Genomic DNA, 19,460 nt, shown 5'->3' with positions numbered 1-19,460 from the left:
TCTGTATAAAATTTTTTATTTCAAGCAGAAATCCATTTCTTTTCTACGTGGTTGGTTCACATGTTTCTGCTGCAGTTTAGTGTGAAATGGAAACCCTATGCGAATTCACATCTACACATGTGCATTACCACACAAACAGAATCAGTGTTCATACTGCCAAGGTTGCTTACAATGGTCACTTTTTAGCCACAGGTTTGAAATCTTCTTTAAAGAAAGAGAAGAAAAAAAAAAAAAAAGCTCTAGCTGCTCGATCACCCCCTAACAGTATTATAAACTGCCTCAGCCTCTTCATTGTAATTTTTATTGAACAACTTGGCCTTATGTATAGAAGGGGGGCATTATAAGTAAAGGCACATGAAATAAAAGAAAAAATTAGAAATAAACATCTGGCATTACATGTTTAATCTACTTTGTTAGCAGAATACAATTTTTTTCATGATACCGGTCCAATAAAAGTTTCCTGAGATTATTGGTGCTTAGATGTCCAAGCCATAGTAGTGTCAATATGTGCGTTAGTAAAAACTGAGTAACTCTGAGCAAATTTGAATAAGTTTTATACCTTTTTTAGGGACTTAAAATGATTTTATGTGTTACCATATTTTAATAAAAATTCCCCAGCTTTTATTTTTTTTTTTATTTTAGTAATGCAACTGTGTCTGACAATTACACTATTAGATGGTACTATAGATAGAGTTCATCTGCAGGCTTAAGGCTTTCAATAACGATAAATTCTTCAGCATGCATCTGATCGCTATGTTAGAGCTTATCAGAAACCATTTTTAGAGTCATGTGAAGTATCTGCTGCTTGCTGTCATAGGTGAAGTAATTTAAGAAGATAAACTCGGCCCAGTGCATCTTAAGTTGATTTTGGGTGTGAAAGGGTTACTTAAATTTGATTGGGCTTTAAGCAGGTTTTGTTATATCTAATCATTTAGATGAATCCCAGACAATGGAGCCATATATCTGAAAGTGCCAAAGACCTGGTGCGCCGCATGCTTATGCTGGACCCTGCTGAAAGAATAACAGTCTACGAGGCACTCAATCACCCATGGCTGAAGGTAAGAGCTTAACTGTATTACTATATGTGTAGTAGCAGATGATGAGCAACACTCTAGAGTTCACTTATGACCAATATATGGAATTTGATTTCTTAATAAAATCCAATTGAGGGCTCACTGATGAACACTTTGGGGGTTCAATGTTCGTTAATAAAGTTACAAATTATCTTTAGGATACTAAGCATAACGGATGTAAAAGAATAAAAAAAATTCAAGGGATCAGTTTGTTCTGATTTGCTTTGTGAATTCCCAAGGTGGTGGTCTGATTGTTAACAAACTCAATATAGCTATATAACAGTTGAAATGTATGGCAAAGAAGAGGTAATTATCAGGGCCCTTTTGCATGTAAGACCTACTGAGTTATTAGACCTCATTATGTATTCTTCTCATTGTAGACCTAAACTGCATTAAAGCTGAACTCCAGCTCTACATTAATTCTTGCACAGTTGTACAGGCTCCTGTCTGGTACTAAAAATGCTTAGTCTGGTTTCTCTGCACAATTTGGGTGAGTTTCTACAGTGTGCATTAGACGCTTCAGCAAGTAAGACAGAGCCCACCTCATTTCCTAGCTGGAGGAACTCCAGCATCATCTAGTCCGGGGGTCAGCAACCCATAGATCACGAACATGTAGGTCGCGGCCAGGTGACTGGTAGATTGTGGTCTGGGCTTGCTGACCCGCCATGAGAGAGCATCAAACATGCATCAAATATGAGTGCAATGCAGAGGGTCTACTTGTAAAGTTGAAGCTTTAGTAGGAAGCAAGAGCCGTTCGACTGCAGGGGAGATCTCCAGAGTGATGCCAGCAGTAGGAAAGAGATCTTCAGGTCAGTGTAAAGCAATTCACTGGGCATAATAGTATAGGGCTGCTTTCACACTGATGCTCTGCAGTTTACCCACTCCGTGGGGGCAGTGTACCTTCAGGTTTTCTGCAGGTTTGCTGCGCTTAGCCATAGACCTCTATTATAGCCTGAAGCTTTGGTGTACTTTCTGAATGCAGGAGTTTTGGTGTGCTTTCAGAAAGTGCATGTGAATGAGCCCTAAGGGTGCTGCTGCCAAATGCAGCTCATTCACAAGCGCAGCAGGCACTGCTGCTCCTCTGAAAGCAATCCAAGTGTGTTTGACAGGTTGTGAGAAGGTGATATGTTGCCCCCTCACTACCTGATTTAAACCAATAATTGCTGTGCAATGCATGCGACTGCAACATGGTAGTACGGTTTGGGCTGCATTCACACTTGAGCGTAGCGTTTTCGCACGTTTTTTACCGCAATTTTGAGGCATTTCTCTTTTTCAGGCGTTTTTGGAGGCAGGCATTGACATCTATCAAAAACGCTGGTAATCAGCCCAAAAAGAAGCTCATGTACTCTTTTCAGCTACAGGCGTTTTGCTTCAGGCGTTAAAACGCTCAGATGTGAACAGGGGCCATTTAAATGAATGGGGTTTTACTTGTTGGGTGTTTTGGAATGTTTTTTTTTTATCGTTTTTGAAGCTGAAAAACGCTCAAAAACGCCCAGGTGTGAATGGAGCCTTAAATCGGGTACAAGGAGGTGACGCTGTGTCTGGTGATCTTTGACTTCTCACATGTTTCTCAGGTAGATCTCCACATTTTTAAGGTTGCCTACCCCTGTTCTAGTCCATTCCACTCTAGTCTACAGTGGGGAAAATTATTTTTTGATCCCTTGCAGATTTTGTAAGTTTGCCCACTTACAAAGAAATGAAGGGTCTATAATTTTTACAATAGGTGTATTTTAAATGATAAAGACAGAATATCAATGAAAATTTCAGAAGAAAACGTATCATACAAATGTTATAAATAGAGTTGCAGTTCAGTGAGTAAAATAAGTATTTGTTCCTCTACCAACCTCGGTCTGGAGCTCCATTCAAAATGTTGCCTCATGGGTACGGATGATATGAGAAAGGTGGGGAATCAGCCCAGAACTACATGGGAAGAGCTTGTGAATGATCTCAGGGCAGTTGGGACCACAGTCCCCTAACAAACCATTAGTACCACAATACGCCGCCATAGATTGAAATCCTGCAGCGCCCGCAAGGTCCCCCTCAAGAAAGCACATGTACAGGCCCGTCTGAAGATTGCCAATGAACACCTAAATGGTTCAGCGAAGGGTTTGGCGAAAGTGCTGTAGTCAAATAAATCGTAGCCAGTCTCCAGACCTTAATCCTATATAAAATTTATGGAGGGAGCTGAAACTTGGAGTTGCCAAGTGACCACCAAGAAACCTTAAGAATTTAAAGAAGATCTGTAAAGAAGAGTGGACCAAAATCCCTCCTGAAATGTGTGCAAACCTGGTAACCAATTACAAGAAAACTCTTACCTCTATGCTTGCCAACAAGGGTTTCTCCACCGAGCACTAAATCATGTTTTGCTTGGGGATCAAACACTTATTTTCTCTGTCGCTCATTGACAGACGTAGTCCTCCTTGATTAATATCAACTCGGGTTATACTGCCCTCTACAAGAGTAGGACTAGACAGGAAAGTAAACGTTCTGGCCACACCTTAGGGGCAGTCCCACAGGGTATATCCTCTCTCTCTCTGCTACAGCAAATCAGTTTTTTTCTGTCTAGTTAGGAGTAAGGACCTAGATGCCTTGCTAGGATCTTCGGTCCTGGCAGGATTTTTTTCTTAGATTTTTTTTTAGACAGCTTTTTTCTCCAGTGTTCCCGTGAGATCTTCAAGCAAGCAAGCTGGAACTGGGCGACGGGCTGGATGTTGAGATCCAGTGGTCACCCCAGTTCAGCCTACGAGCGCGTGCAGGCCATAGCTCCGCGCTGGGTCGGCCGCGACATAGTCCCACTGGACGCTGAAGTCAGTGGCAGTACTAAAAGGGCATTACTATTGAAGTAAAAGGTATCCTACCTGTCAGAGTGTGTACACAGGCCGATGCCTATGCCTGAGTTACTGCAGTCCAGATCGCCATTCCTCCAGCAACCGGTCACTTCCACGGGCTGCACAGCCTCCCGACGGCCCACGGACCGCATGCGGCCCGCCAGGGTCCTGTACTGCCGGCCAGGCTTATCACCATTCATGGTGAAGTTTGTGGGGCCGAGGGAGACTGACCCTGCGAGTTAAACGTGTCGCCTGGACGCCAATGACCAACAGTCACAGCGTCCGTATTGGTCGACAGCCCCCCCCACCCCGGTGGAGAGGGGTTCTGTCAGGAGTTGGCGCCCGCCTGGTTCCGGTATGGTGAGTAGAATGTTCCCCCTCTCCCCCCTGCTGGGTTTGTGGTGGACGCGGGCCCCTCTCTGGGATGGTAGGATGGGTCTCCCCTCTATCCTATAACAGTCACAGATCCCCCAATTTGAGTGTGATTTTTTGTGAATAGAAACCAGGAGGCTTGGTTTGGGAGCTGACTATCTAAAATCATTGTAAGACTGTAAGGGCTAGCCGCCGCTATTCTACACAGCCCGCCGCCATTGTCTTGCAGATTGCACGAGGCCGCCATATTGGCGTAGCCTCGTGTCTCCAGCATGGGGGCCGCCATGTTTGAGGTGACCAAACACCTCGAGGAGCTATGGGGAGGCGCCGGAAGGCGTGTAAAGGGGCGGAGCCACCTCCTTTTACCCGGGAAAGCAAGCCAAAGACTTCCTGTCTGTAATAGACAGTGCTGGAACAGGTTGTATTGAAACTTCTGAGCATCAAGTGGTGAGCCTTGGGGTCTCTCTCTCTCTGTAGGGGTCCTAAAGCAGGTAACACTGAGGGGCGCTGTAGCGCTGGGGGTCTAAAAAAAAAAAAAAAAAAAAGATTTATTTTTTTTTTTTTTTGCAAATTATTTTTTTCCGGCAAGTGTCTGGAATAATCATGGACCCTGCCACACAGGTACCCCCACCTGATCCCCTCGAGGTGGCCGCAGGACCCTCCAGTTCACAGAATATTGATGCATTTACAGCAGTTTTGGAGTCTTTGGTATCCCGGGTGGAGATGGCCTGTCAGGGACGGGGGTCAAGAAAGCGACCCCCGCCTTCCCCTATTTCATCTGATACTTCAGATTCTGAGATGGTCATTGCAGCTGCAGGTCCCGTTGTCTCAGGTAAAGTTCCCTCAGACAGTGAGGAGGACGTTCCTGCCTCCGCCATAGCACAAGAAGAAGCATTGGTGGACGCACTAGTTGTGGCGGTCCGGGAAACCTTAAGACTTGAGGTTTTACCGGCAGAGGTAACCGAGATGGAAATTGCCTTTGGTACTAGTAAACCTACCAAGACGGCGAAGGTTTTTCCCTTACCCAAATGTTTTGGTAATAAAATTAAAGAGGAATGGGATCATCCAAAACGTGCCCTTACTGTTTCCAAGCGCATTGCTAGACGCTATCCGTTTGAGGAATCCCTCATTAAGAAATGGACGGTATCACCAGTGGTGGATCCACCCATTTCCAGACTGAATAAAGCCACTGTTATCCCGTTGGAGGACGCTCCGTCCTTTAAGGATCCGGTGGATTGGAAAATGGAAGCGGAGTCCCGCACTATTTTTTCCCTGATAGGGTCAGCCTTTAGACCAGTGATTGACATTGGTTTAGTTTCACAAACATTAACGGAATGGGCAAGATTGTTACGCCATGACCTAAAGGGGAAAGGTATCCCCCAGGCAGCATCTGATTTGATGGAACAAATTATACAAGGACTGCAGTTCGTCTGTGACGCAGCCCTGGATGCCACCCCCTTGTTAGGGCATGCATCGATGTCAGTGGTAGTCCTCAGACGTGTGCTGTGGTTAAAATGCTGGTCGGCGGATCTAGGTTCCAAAAAAGCCTTGGCGAATCTTCCCCTTTTAGGGGAATCGCCTATTTGGGGCCACCCTAGATGAGATCATTAAGGATGTCACTGGGGGCAAGAGCACTTTTTTGCCGCAGGCTGCTAAAGCTAAAGGACCTCGTAACAAGCGTGGACCTTTCTTTGCCGCTCATAAAGGGTTCGTTCGCTCCGCTGGGATGAGCGGGAAAGGCAAAGCCCCTCTAGGAGGGTTCAAGAGGCGCTGGTGGGGCAAACTAAAGGCCGACTCAGCCAAACCTGAAGTTAAGGCTAATACAGCCTGAAGGTGCGCCCCCACCCGGCTTAGGGGTGGGGGGACGTCTTCACCGGTGTTCAGATATAGGGCTTTCCTGAATCCCGGACTAAGGGGTTCAGGAGATCACACGATCAGGATACAAGATCGAGTATCGATCACTGCTACCGGTGCGATTCTTCCCTTCCAACATTTAGGTGCTACAGGGAGCGATAATTCCCGTTCCCTGAACAGATCATTTTCTTTACCTTTTCCAAAGATCATTCTCAGTTCCCTCCAGGAATCGGATCCGGTTGAGCAAGCGGACCAAGGAGCCTCTAGTTGGGTGACTTCGGTCTCTATTGCTCAACCAGGAGACATCATCACTCCTGATAGGAATCAAGTTTCTGATAAATGTGTGGGAACAGAGAGCGATCAGACTTTGTCGGATTGCCTGGACCAAGCAGCTCTAGGGCAGCCTGGTTCGGATCCAGTCAGACAATATCAGGGTGATGACTTAGGTCGATCACCAAGGATTTCACCACCTGTGTCTTCATCAGAGCATCCCGGAGGTGGATCTGTTGGCATATCGGCTCAACAAGAAGGCGCAGAGGTTGGTAACGCGCGCCCGCGATCCTCTAGCGGACGCAGCAGACGCGCTGAACGGCCTGTAAAGGCAGTGTCAGCTACTATATGTCTTCCCTCCTCTCAGATTGCTGCTGAGATTTCTCCGCAGGATAGAGATGGAGGGAACTCCAGTTATCCTGGAAATTCTAAGCTAGCCTCGTCAAGCCGGTCAGGCCGACTTGGACATGCTAGTCGCGAACGCTCCTTGGAGACTTCCTCTGAGGGAGGATCTGCGGTCTCAAGGACCGATCTTCCATCGTGCTTTACAGTCGCTGGTTTTAATGGCCTGGCCATTGAGACCCAGGTACTGAAGGACAGAGGGTTGTCAGCTTCAGTTATTCCTACTCTAATTAAAGCAAGGAAAGCGACTTCCAGCAAAGTCTATTATCGCACATGGAAGACTTATATCGCGTGGTGTGAATCTTTGGGATTTCCCCCACGTACCTATTCGGTGACCCGAATCTTGGCTTTTCTGCAAAAGGGGGTTGAGCAGAAACTATCCTTGAGCACCATCAAGGGTCAGGTTTCAGCATTAGCAATCTGCTTTCAGAAGCCTTTGGCTACTCATTCCTTGGTGCGGAATTTCATCCAGGGGGTGCGGCACTTGGCTCCGCCAGTCCGTGCGCCCTTACCGCCCTGGGATCTTAATTTGGTTTTGTCGGTTCTGCAGAAACCTCCCTTTGAAAATATCAGGGAGATTCCCTTGCTTACATTATCCCAGAAGGTAGCCTTCTTGGTGGCTATCACTTCTGCACGCAGGGTGTCAGAACTGGCTGCATTATCATGCCATTCCCCATATCTAGTGGTTCATAGGGATAAGGTAGTTCTTCATCCGAAGCCATCCTTTCTTCCTAAGGTGGTTTCAGAATTTCATCTGAATGAAGATATTGTGTTACCTTCCTTGTGTCCTCAGCCCAATCATCCTCGGGAATATGCGTTGCATTCCTTGGATGTGGTTCGGGCAATCAGGGTATACCTGAAGGCTACGGAATCGTTCCGTAAGACGGATTCACTTTTTGTGATCACGGATGGCCCCGGAAAGGGGTTGCCAGCATCTGCCACGACTATCTCCAAATGGATTAGACAGACGGTGGTACAGGCTTATTTGATTAGGGGTTGGAATCCTCCGTTCCCTGTTAAGGCACACTCCACTCGAGCGCTCAGTACTTCCTGGGCCTACCGCCATCAGGCGTCAGTGGTCCAGGTGTGCAAGGCGGCCACCTGGTCGTCGGTGCATACCTTTACAAAATTTTATAAAGTTGATGTGATGGCATCGGCGGATGCCTCATTTGGCCGCAAGGTTCTGCAGGCCGCAATTTGAGGAGACCGGTGGTCTACCTCGAGGGTTTTTTTCCGTTGGAATTTCAGTTGAGTCTCATCCTTTGATTGATGAGCCTTTAAGACTTCTAGTTGGCACCGGTTGGGCCTTCTAGATTGGATTTTGATTTCCATTTTCCCACCCCTCATTTGTGGTACTGCTTTGGGACGTCCCGAGTTGATATTAATCAAGGAGGACTACGTCTGTCAATGAGCAACAGAGAAAAATGGATTTTTGTAAAATCTTACCGTAAAATCCTTTTCTCTTAAGCTCATTGACAGACGTAGTACCCGCCCCTCTGTTTTTGGGTTGGGTTAACCACTTTACCACTAGAGCATTTTGCAGTCTTACGTCTGGGCCACTTTTTGCGATTCGGCGCTGTGCGACTTTAACTTTTTGCGCGGTCATGCGACGCCGTACCCAAACAAAATTTATGTCCTTTTTTTCCCACAAACAGAGCTTTCTTTTGGTGGTGTTTGATCACCTGTGCGATTTTTACTTTTTGCGCTATAAACAAAAAAAGAGCGTTTATTTTGAAAAAATAACAATATTTTTAACATTTTTTTTTATATGAAATTCACCTTAAAAAAGATGTAAAAACCAATTTTTTTTTTTAAATTTTTGGCCAATTTGTTTTCTGCTACCCATGTTTGGTAAAAAAAATCGTAATAAGCGTATTTTGATTGGTTTGCGCAAAATTTATTGCGTTTACTAACTAAGGGAAAGATTTATGTCATTTTTGGTGTTTTTTTTTTTTAACGAGTAATGGCGGCAATCTGCGATTTTTTTTTTTTTTTTTTTTTTTTTTTTTTTTTTTTGCGGGACTGCGACATTGCGGCGGAGAGATCAGACCCTTGACTGACATTTTTGACACTTTTGGGGGTACCAGTGACATTACTGCAGTAATCAGTTCTATACATATGCACTGTTACTGTAAAAATGACACTGGCAGGGAAGGGGTTAATTTTATTGGAGAGGGAGGGGTTAATGTATGCCTGGTGCTTACTAACGTGTGGGGGGGGGAGGTGACTGTGTGAGACAGGGACAGATCGGATGTCCAGCTATGCTGAACACTCCGATCTGTCACTCCCTGTCACTTAGGAGATCCGCCCGCTCTGTTTACACAGGCGGGCGGATCTCCAAACTGGATTCCCCGACGATCGGGGCAGAGCATCGGCGATCGCCACTGCTCCTCCCCTGGCCCGACTCCCGCTGTGAATGAAAACAGCGGGGGCGTGCCTCCGGCGGCGCGCGAGCGCCGCCTACAGGGGAGGAGTCTAGCGACATAGGTCTACGTCGCTAGACGATAACGAGCCACTGTGCCGCAGTAGCAGCACAGTGGCCAGAGGTAAAGTAGTTAAATCTCTAAACACTGCTTTGTGACATAACTGATTTGCTGTAGCAGAGAGAGAGGATGTACCCTCTGGGACTGCCCCTAAGGTGTGGCCAGAACGTTTTCTTTCCTGTCTAGTCCTACTCCTGTAGAGGGCAGTATAACCCGAGTTGATATTAATCAAGGAGGACTACGTCTGTCAATGAGCTTAAGAGAAAAGGATTTTACGGTAAGATTTTACAAAAATCCATTTTTACTCATTAAACTGCAACTCAAATTATAACATTTGTATCATGTGTTTTTTTTTTCTAGATTTTTGGTTGATATTCTGTCTCTATCATGATCAAAATTATAGTCCCTTAATTCCTTTGTAAGTGGGCAAACTTACAAAATCTGCTGGGGATCAGATAATTATTTTCCCCACTGTAACTCTTTCAACAATGGAGGCTCAGCATCCTAGCTGAGCTTTGGCGATGCAGTTTGCCCAGTCACTCAGAAAGTTTACTTAAATAATGTATGTTCTATTCATTACATATATGGATCCTGCCTCTTGCTGGGTGGTGGCCTATGAAAATGCTAGTTGCCTGACTATGCTAGACACCAATGTGGCCTGGATAGAGCCCAGGCAGAGGATGTTTTCACTTTCCGCACACACAGGATTTTGTTGTGATTTGCTGCATATGGGACTCGGTTCTCTTTGCATCAGTATCTACGAAGCTGGGATGAGCTCCATCCTTTCCTGCACTCCATGTGGCTGATAATAGAAGAGAACCCGTTGGGAGTCTTGAGCAGCACCGGTAGCTTTTGTTCAAGGTGTGAATGCAGCCTCCATTTCATTTTGTTACTGCAGTTTGATGCCATTCCAGTGACCAAGAAGACTGCTGCCTCAGTGTCCGGTAAGGGCATGATTACTGGATAGAATGTAAGCAGTTAGTGGAGCTTATTGTCAGGGTATGCATATATGTATATATATATATGCATATATGTATATATATATATATATATATATATATATATATATATATATATATATATATAAGAATTTGAGAATAGAAAAAAAAAAGTGTCAAGAATGCGCATGCAATAAAACATCTGGAACGCATCCGGATTGGTGTGAACTGGCCCTCACTTTTAAAGTGAATAGACTCCTAACCAAAAAAAACACATTCTCTGCTAGAAACTCATTTGGTCGAGAAAAAATTTTCATCCTCCTTTGAATTTTCTGGTCGCTGCTTAAAGCTGGCCATATACAGTACACAGTTTTTTTTTTTTTTTTTTTTTGTTTTTTCTTTCAGTCCGCTGACTGAATAATCTAGAAAAAAAGATGGCTGAATCTCCTTTTTCAGCTATTATATTATACCAGCATGATCCACCAGCTGTCAACATCCCCAAACAGTGTTTGCATCTGACTGAATGCAGTTGCTGTTTAGCACGAAATTTTGCCTGACTCCTGCAATTTTGCAATTGAGGGATGTCAGGCAGGAGGCAACCGAGAGGGCCACCTACTTAGTGAATTTTGGCTGGTTCATCAACCGGCCAAAATTTGCACAGTGTATTTCCACCTTAAAGGGGTAGTAAACTGCTGGGGGGAAAAAAAGTCCTGCAAGTCAATGGCATAATGTGCTAGTATGCATCACATACTACTAGCACATTATGAAATACTCACCTTAGAACGAAGCCCTTCCAGTGGCGCCTGCTCAATGCTGAGAGGTCTATCTTCTCCCATCCTTTCTTTTGGGATCGCGGGCTCCGGCGCTGTGAGTGTCCAGAGCCGCGCTGATGTCACGCATGCGCGTGGGAGACCCAGGCTTCCCGCAAGAAGCTGTGAAGGTCCGGCATGGTACGTCGGGCCTTCAGAGCACATGCGCAGCTGACCTCAGCGGCTGCATGCAGGGTGATTATCTCCTAATATCTTCAGTGCACATTTAGGAGATATTCCATTTACCTACAGGTAAGCCTTATTTTAGGCTTACCTGTAGGTAAAAAACACGAAGTGGGGTTTACAAACACTTTCAGTATCACTTAAACTCCATGCTTTCTGCATTAATTGATCACTAACATGGTACAATACTACTGCTATGATGTGTGCCTCACTTTTCTGGAATTGAAAACCTTCTGGAGAAATTACAACAGCTAGGCAGTGACATCCTCTTCTTCATTATGCAGAAAGGAACATCTAACCCCCAATGCTGTCAAAATACCTTAACAACTGCAGCTAATTGGCTGCAGTCACTGTTCGGCCGACAATTTTCTGCTCAGCTCTTTAGACTTTTTAATTGAAAGTTTTTGAGCCAGGTGCTGGTAGCAGGGCTAAGGCTAGGTTTTTGGCTGGTTCACATAAATCGGCTGAATTCTAAAGTGTGTATGACCAGCTGAAATACAGAACAGAGCCAGACTGCTGGAGAATGTCACCACTGACCTGGAAGATAAACTACAATCTGTTTACAAAAGATTACAGAGACTTCTAATTAAATAAGCAAAGAAAAAGCTTCAAAGACTCCCGCACACACAAAGCCAAACTGTGTTTCCAACCTCCCTCATACAAATCTACTGAAACAGAAATAGCTGTAATTTCAAAAGGACTTAAATTTTGCCAGCAAAATCAAGCTATGCAGTGACTTGGAGGAAGCGTTTTGAAAACTACATTTAAAAAAAAAATACTTCTGTGCCATGACAAGCCACAACTTCGAACCAAAGAACAATTCTAGAACTACAGTACAATACAGTCAAATGGATAACTGTTCCCCTTGCAGATCAACCAATATCCCATCAACAAAATTTTGGACAAAAAACACATTAAATGTTTGGGACTTTTTAGATACTTATTTTGGTTGTCACAATAAACTAAAAAAAGTTTATAAGTTCTTGTTTAAATTAAATCCTCAGAAAATATAGATTATACAATTTAGGTTACACAATTTCCAATGCTTACTGAGCGGTTTCTTTGGCTGGGAGGACAATCTAGATACACAAATTTTCTCTGTGACTTCTCCTTCGCTTCGCTATAGAATCTACCAGATGTTCTATATAGCAAGCTGGATCCCTCCCTTGGTTCTGTTTGTATGTTCTATATAGCAAGCTGGATCCCTCCCTTGGTTCTGTTTGTATAAACTCTTTGGAGATTACATTATTGGCTGGCAAGATCCAAAGCAGCTGCAAGCAACAGCCGGCTGTGGTTTTCGCACTGGATAATCTAGATCCTTATGGTCTCCCAACAAAAAAGGGCGCATCGACCTAGCGCATTATCCTCAATAATGGTTTTTATTGTTGTAACATAGAAAAAATGGATACTCACAAACACAGATGAAATCAATCATATCGGACTCAGAAACTTGAGTGTTTCGAGGCCTACGCCTCTTCCTCAGAGTCACCATTGGTGGCTCGGAGGAAGAGGCGTAGGCCTCGAAACGCGTCAGCCGTCATCTTAATAGGACAATGGACTTTCGTATGGACTACTTTTGACACTCAAGTTTCTGAGTCCGATATGATTGATTTCATCTGTGTTTGAGTAGCCATTTTTTCTATGTTACAACAATAAAAACCATTATTGAGGATAATGCGCTAGGTCGATGCGCCCTTTTTTGTGTTTTTTGTTTGCAGTACTGTTGGACTGCCCCAGTCCTTTAGGGCAGCAAGACCATAGCCATCTGAGACGCCTTTTGCAAAGCTTTGTGGGAAGAGCAGTCGGGGAGCCTCGTCTTCTGTGCGCAGAAGAAAGGTGTGTCTTTCACCTTATTTTGTTTGGTTCCTTATGGTCTCCCAGCCTGGCCTGCAAGCGTGAGGAGGTCATAGTCCAGTACTAGGCCTCGCCACGACAGTGCCCCGATGGATGGGGTCGAGCCTGCGAGTGGATCATCTCGCCCGGACACAGACGACCTGGAACGCCCTGAGTCGCAGCCTCCCCTTGGCTAACAGCACCCCCATCCCGGGGTGGGAGGTGACCTGTATCGGAGTGGCGCCCACCTGGTACCGCGTTATGGTGAGAAACATGTCCCCCCACTACCCCTGGAGGTATAAAGTCTTCGATGCTTTCATTAAGATCCTGAGTGCGGTCATTTTCTTTTGACTGTGAAGTTCTTTGGATGGCAGATCCGACTCGCACCAGGAAACTCTGTCTCACCTGAGCAACTTTTCTTTGTCAGAATTGGTCTTACCCCGGAAGCTTAACTGGTGTACCCCTTGCTTCCCCCCTACCCCCTCGTGGGTTTTCACCGTGGGGGGGCAGTAATAATGCGGCCAGTTTTCGGCACATATTTGCAGGGGGTGGAGAGACCGCATTTTTTGCAGTCTTAAAGGAACAGTGCACAAAAAAATTGTTTGTTTGCAAATGGAGTCCCAGGATAAAATATAACCTGCAGACCCCTTGGAAATGACGGCAGGACCCCTTGGCTCACAGTTGCAGCCAGAGATTGCGTTTTTTCTGCAAAGCCTGATGTCAAAGTGCAGTCGGTTTGTTCTGGTGCTGCTAGCCGCAAACGTTCTCCATCTTCGGATTCTGACACAGATATAGTTGACGCAGACCACCCTGAGGGGTTGGTGTCTTCACATTCTGATGGTGAAGAGGACCTGTCCTCCTCTGCTGTCATGCAAGAACACGCCTTGGTGGAAAAATGATAGTTTCTGTGCGGGAAACTCTTAAAATGGCTGATGAACCCACAGCGTCAGGTATGCAGGTGTCGTTTGGCTCTCACAAATATCGCAAATCAGGTAAAGTATTCCCTTGTCCTGACTTGTTTCAATGAACAATGGTGATGCATTAAGCACATACTGGTGGTGCCTAAGCGTTTTGCACACAGTTATCCCTTTGCGGAGGCGTGGATACCAGATGGGCTGTACCACCGAAGGTGGAATCACCGGTGGCCAGGTTAAAATAGCTTTGTACATGTGGTAACGGGTCACATGTTAAAAGCTAACTTTGTGAGCATTCTCATAGCACAGACTGCTACTGAATGGGTGAAGTTGCTGAAGAGTAACTTGGAAACGACACGGCCTCCCCCTGCGGTTCTGGAACTGTTAGACCAGTTGGTCCAAGCCCTGGTGTTCATGTGTGATACATCCCTTGACTTGGCCTTATTAGTGGCCAGGACATCAGCAGTGGGGGTTGCTATTAGACGCCTAATATGGCTGAAATGCTGGTTGGCTGACCAGGCTTCTAAAAAAGCTGTTGCTGATCTCCCTTTAACGGGGGAGAAGCTATTTGGAGCCTCTCTGGATGAGTTGATCAAAGGTATCACGGGGGAGGTAAGAGCACTATTTAGCACTTATCTGCCCCAATCCGCTGAAGGCAAGGCTCCACGCCCTAGGCGGGGGCCTTCCTTTACTGCTCATAAACGTCTTTTTTCATGCCTCCGGGTCACAGAAAAAAAAGGTAAACTGTTTAGATCTTCGGGAGGGTCCAAGAAGCCATGGCCCGTTAAGTCCAAGGATAGCAAATCCGGACCTGCAGACAAGCCCTCATCTGCATGAGTCTGGGGTGGGGGGGACGTCTTTGATTCTTCCGGGAACCCTGGACTTCTTTGATTCAGGACAAATGGGTTCACAAATTGATTCGTTTCGGATACTGATTCGATATCCGGTCTCGTCCAAGAGACCGGTTCTTCCCCTCCAATCTTCTATTGTCCCCAGCCAGGTTAAGGGACTTGAGAGGGGCACGGTACACGACTTGCTGTCGCAAGGGGTGATTGTGCCGGTTCCTGCTCCAGAACACTTTCAGGGGTTTTATTTAAACAAGTTCCCCATGGAAAGAAGGTAAGGTGTGCCCCATCCTAGATCTCAAAGCCCTGAACCGCTTTGTGCGAGTACAGAGGTTTCGGATGGAGTCCATCCGTACGGTAGTGGCATCTCTACATCAGGGAGATTTCTTGGCCTCCATAGATATCAAGGACGCATATCTACACATCCCTATCTACGCTGGATACCAGCGGTTTCTTCGCTTTGCGGTAACGGAGAAGCTTTATCAATTTGTGGAATTACCCTTTGGTCTCGCCTCCGCTCCCAGGGTGTTTGCCAAGGTTCTGGCTCTGGTGTTAGCATTGCGGTACTGGGATACCTGAATGGTGAAAAACTTCTGATCAATGTTTTGGAACTCAGAGCGATCACAGCTGTGGCTTACATCAATCAACAGGGGGGCACCAAGAGTGCCCTGGCGGCCAAGGAGGTGGCCGAGATTCTGACTTGAGCAGAAAGATTTGCTCCAGCCCTCTCTGCTGTTCACATCCCAGGTGTGGAAAACTGGCAGGCGGATTACCTGAGTCGTCAGGTGTTGGATCAAGGGGAGTGGTCCCTACACCCAGAGGTGTTTCACCTCCTGTGTGTTCGGTGGGGGACTCCCAAGGTCGATCTGTTTGACTCCCGTCTCAACAAGAAGGTGCAGAGATTCGTAGCCAAGTCTTGAGATTCTCTGGCCGATGCTACAGACGCCCTGGTGGCTCCTTGGGATCAGTATCGGCTGATTCGTGCATTTCCCCCGTTGAAACTTCTGCCGTGTCTTCTGCGCAGAATAGAGGTGGAAAGCATTCCGGTTGTTCTGGTGGCTCCAGACTGACCTCGTCGGTCTTGGTACACAGACTGAATAAGATTGGCCACCGGTATCCCTTGGAAACTTCCTCTCAGATAAGATTGGCCACCAGTATCCCTTGGAGACTTCATCTCAGGGAAGATCTGTTGTCTCAAGGTCCGATGTTCCATCCTGCTTTACAGTCGCTGGCTTTAATGGCATGGCCATTGAAAGTCAGGTGTTGAGAGTATCATAATTGGCGGCGTTGTCTCACCTTATCTGATGGTTCACAGAGATAAGGTGGTTTCTGATTTTCATTTAAATTAAGACATTGTACTGTCTTCCCTTTGTCCTCAACCTCAGCATCCTAAGGAGTATTCCTTACATTCTTTGGATGTGGTCCGGGCTATCAGGGTTTACTTAGAGACCACTGTGGACGCTCTTTTTGTCCTTACGGGTGGACCTCGTAAGGGACTGGCTGCTTCTGCTGCAACCATTTCCAGATGGATCAGACAGACGGTGGTACAGGCATATTCACTGAAGGGTCAGATTCCTCCTTTTTCAGTGAAAACGCATTCTGCTGGGGCGCCGAGTGCCTCTTGGGCTTTTCGCCATCAGGCGTCGGTGCTACAAGTTTGCAAGGCGGCAACTTGGTCGTCTGTGCATACCTTTACTAAATTCTACAAAGTAGGTGTGCTGGCATCAGCGGATGCTTCTTTTGGCCGCAAGGTTTTGCAGGCTGTAGTTTGAGAGAACCCCCCTTTTTTGGTTTCTCTTTGAGGGTTCGTTGTTTCAGGGAGCTCCAGTTGTTTCTGGTTGAGCTCTGTTTTACCTGGTTGGCTACGTTTGGCCGTTGGGGCATTCAGGTTTTTTGTTCCCGTCTTGTTCCCACCCCTCATGTTTTTACTGCTTTATAGTCTGATTAAGCAGAGCTGTGTCTGTCGAACGATAGAAAACTGGATTTTTGTAAGAACTTACCGTTAAATCCTTTACTCTGAAGTTCATCGGCAGAAGCAGCACTCGCCCCTCTACTTTTGAGTTATGGGGTCTTTTTCTGTCACTGCTTGCAACACAACTGTTTGAGTATAGCAGAGCCTGAGGGGTTTTGCCTGCTGGGAGAGGCCCTATAGGCGTGGACAAGTGTTTTTCCGCCTAGTGCCTATCCCTAGTGGGAGGAGCATAACCCTATAGTCTATGATTATGCAGAGCTGCGTCTGTCGAACTTCAGAGAAAAGGATTTTACAGTAAGTTCTAACAAAAATCCAGCTTTTTCTATCGTTGATCCACATCAGCAAACCATTTAGAACAACTTATTAGGATAATCTAATGTTGAGAAGTAGAAAAGAGTTTTCCACTTCTAAACGGCCAGTAAAACATCCGCATGGCTACAAAAAACAAATCCTTGTCAAAGAAGCAAGGCACCTAATTTAACGTTCACAGGGCATTTGTTTCCTATCTTGCAACTACGTCTACCTGTTCCTCTAGCATGTCTCTAGTTCAAAAATGTGGTCTGATGCGATCTATGTTAACGCATTGTCTTTGGATACGTCCAGTTTTGACTACATTTCGGAAGCGAGTTCTTGCTGATATTATCTGTTTTTGCTTGCACTCCTCCCCAAAATCCTTTTGCTTTTTTCATTTTTTTTTTTAGCTTCTAAACACCATAACCGCCAACTGCAGGGAGAATATTGAGAAAAGGTTCTGAATTGCTACATCTGCTTGTAGCAACATGTTGCATTATGCGGGCTGGATAGGACTGCAACCTCCAACTCTACATGAAGTAAAAATGGACCTTAACGGTTTCTTCATGAAAATTTAGACAAATACAACACAAACTACTTACCTCTTTAGAAGGTGGAGAGTCTTAATTGAAAAAAAAAAATTTACAAAGAGGAAATTCAGCAAATGATGCCATCATTTGCTTCTACAAAATAGCCCACTTTACAAGTTCAAAAGGAGCCCTAAAGGTGAACATATGATGTGCTCTTGTTACCACATATGGGTGACTTGTTTTTTTGTTCCATACCTTTTTGTGATTTGGTTTCTCATGTACATAACTTTCCAAATGTATATCTTTAAAAGGTTAATATGTTAAACATTCAGTGATATTGTACACTCTTGCCATGGCCCCAAATAGTCGAAGTAACGCTCTTCTAAGCAGTATGGTTAGTTAGGTTTATCCTGTGATTATGCCATTACATGGTAATTGCTTATTTTTACCTTTTGGAATGGTGCAGAATTGCAATTTTACCAAATCATGTTTGTGCCCTTGACATTTTCTACATGCCTTTGTAAGAAAATTGGAAAACATAAAATGTTAAAAAGTAAAAAAAATATCCTGCCTTTGGCTTCATTGATGATATTTTGATTATCTGGACTGCCAGTGAGAAGTATCCAATTTCACAGAAACTACAATGTCTTCCCTACGATAAAACTTAAACCAGTTACAAACAGAAACAAACTTCTAAATACTGCAATACATACTAAAGGCAAACGTGTACAGAAATCAATCTACAGGAGACCCACAGACTGTCCCACATAGTTCAAGCATGACCACTTTCATCCAAGGCACATGAAAGAATATGTCCTTTTATAGCCAAGCCATAAGATATAAACTGATCTGTTCAGACACCACAGAAATGCTCAACTAAAACGCCTACAGTGCATACCTGGAATCTCCAAGTAAGATTGCAGAAGAGCTCCTGCCTCTTCTGCACAAAAGATGAAAGACTTGTGAGAAATATTCCCAGGACCACCTCCACTAGCAAATCATCAACCATCCAAAACAAAGATCAGTTTCCTGCGCAGCCCAGTGCTAAATGGAACATCTAACTGCAGACGTGAAACCTGCGCACACATCCACAGCACCAAAAGGGGTACAGCAAGAGTACAGAATATAGGAATGTTAAATTCATACAAATATTCAAAACTCTAACTGATGGGCTAAACAAAGTGTTACTAAACCCATGACCGTAAAATCAGTCTGTATATGCAGTAAAGCATGCTTGTTATACTCACTGTGGAACCTACAGGGGTTAATTCCTTGCATTGTGTAAAAAGACTGTTTGTTTGATCTGGTCTGCTCTGATCTGTCTTCTTTTACTGTCCCCAATCTATCAGCTGATGGTACAGAGCCTTATGAGGCACTCTACACATGCCGTGTTTGGGGTATATTGTTTTTTCTTTTTTTTCTTTTTTTTTTTAGGTAGGGTGCATGTGATCACCACAGGCCCAATCAGCACTGTCGAGACAGAGGGTCAGGGGTCATGCAGCCTCATAGGACAGTCAGAGGAGAATGAAAACTCCTCTTACAAGCTTTAACTAGTACTCGGCTGTACACTAAGTCACAAGACTGCTATATGCTGATGAGGGGAAAAGATATTTAGCAGTTTATATTTACTAAAACAATATTATTTCCAGATTCTGTGTACTGTGGGAGACCAGATATAGTGAATGCAGGGTCCTGGGTTTAGTAACACTTTAAGGACAGAAATGTAATGTGCCTCTGATTTTAACTGAATTTCTGAGCTCCTACAAAATTGCTGGTTTTGTTTTTCCTCAAGCCATTGATCAATGGTATCTGGAATCTGGTATTTCGAAAGGATTCTCATCCCCACTGAGGTGACACAATTGC

At 45.0% G+C, this 19,460-nt stretch overlaps 1 protein-coding gene across 12 annotated transcripts in view; it reads left to right on the top strand.

The window, feature by feature from the left end:
- CASK (calcium/calmodulin dependent serine protein kinase) overlaps nt 1–19,460 on the top strand; it is a 651,701-nt gene that overhangs the window by 329,353 nt on the left and 302,888 nt on the right. For all 12 annotated transcript variants that reach the window (XM_082246666.1, XM_082246669.1, XM_082246671.1 and 9 more), the window contains exon 8: nt 936–1,058. In XM_082246666.1, the coding sequence (XP_082102792.1) occupies nt 936–1,058 (123 nt within the window). The remainder of the gene's footprint in view (nt 1–935; nt 1,059–19,460) is intronic.

The sequence above is a fragment of the Pelophylax lessonae genome (genome assembly GCF_965119305.1).
Source record: "Pelophylax lessonae genome assembly, chromosome: 2".
In the NCBI taxonomy this organism is placed as follows: Eukaryota; Metazoa; Chordata; class Amphibia; order Anura; family Ranidae; genus Pelophylax; species Pelophylax lessonae.
This window is presented reverse-complemented; position numbering and strand designations above follow the sequence as displayed.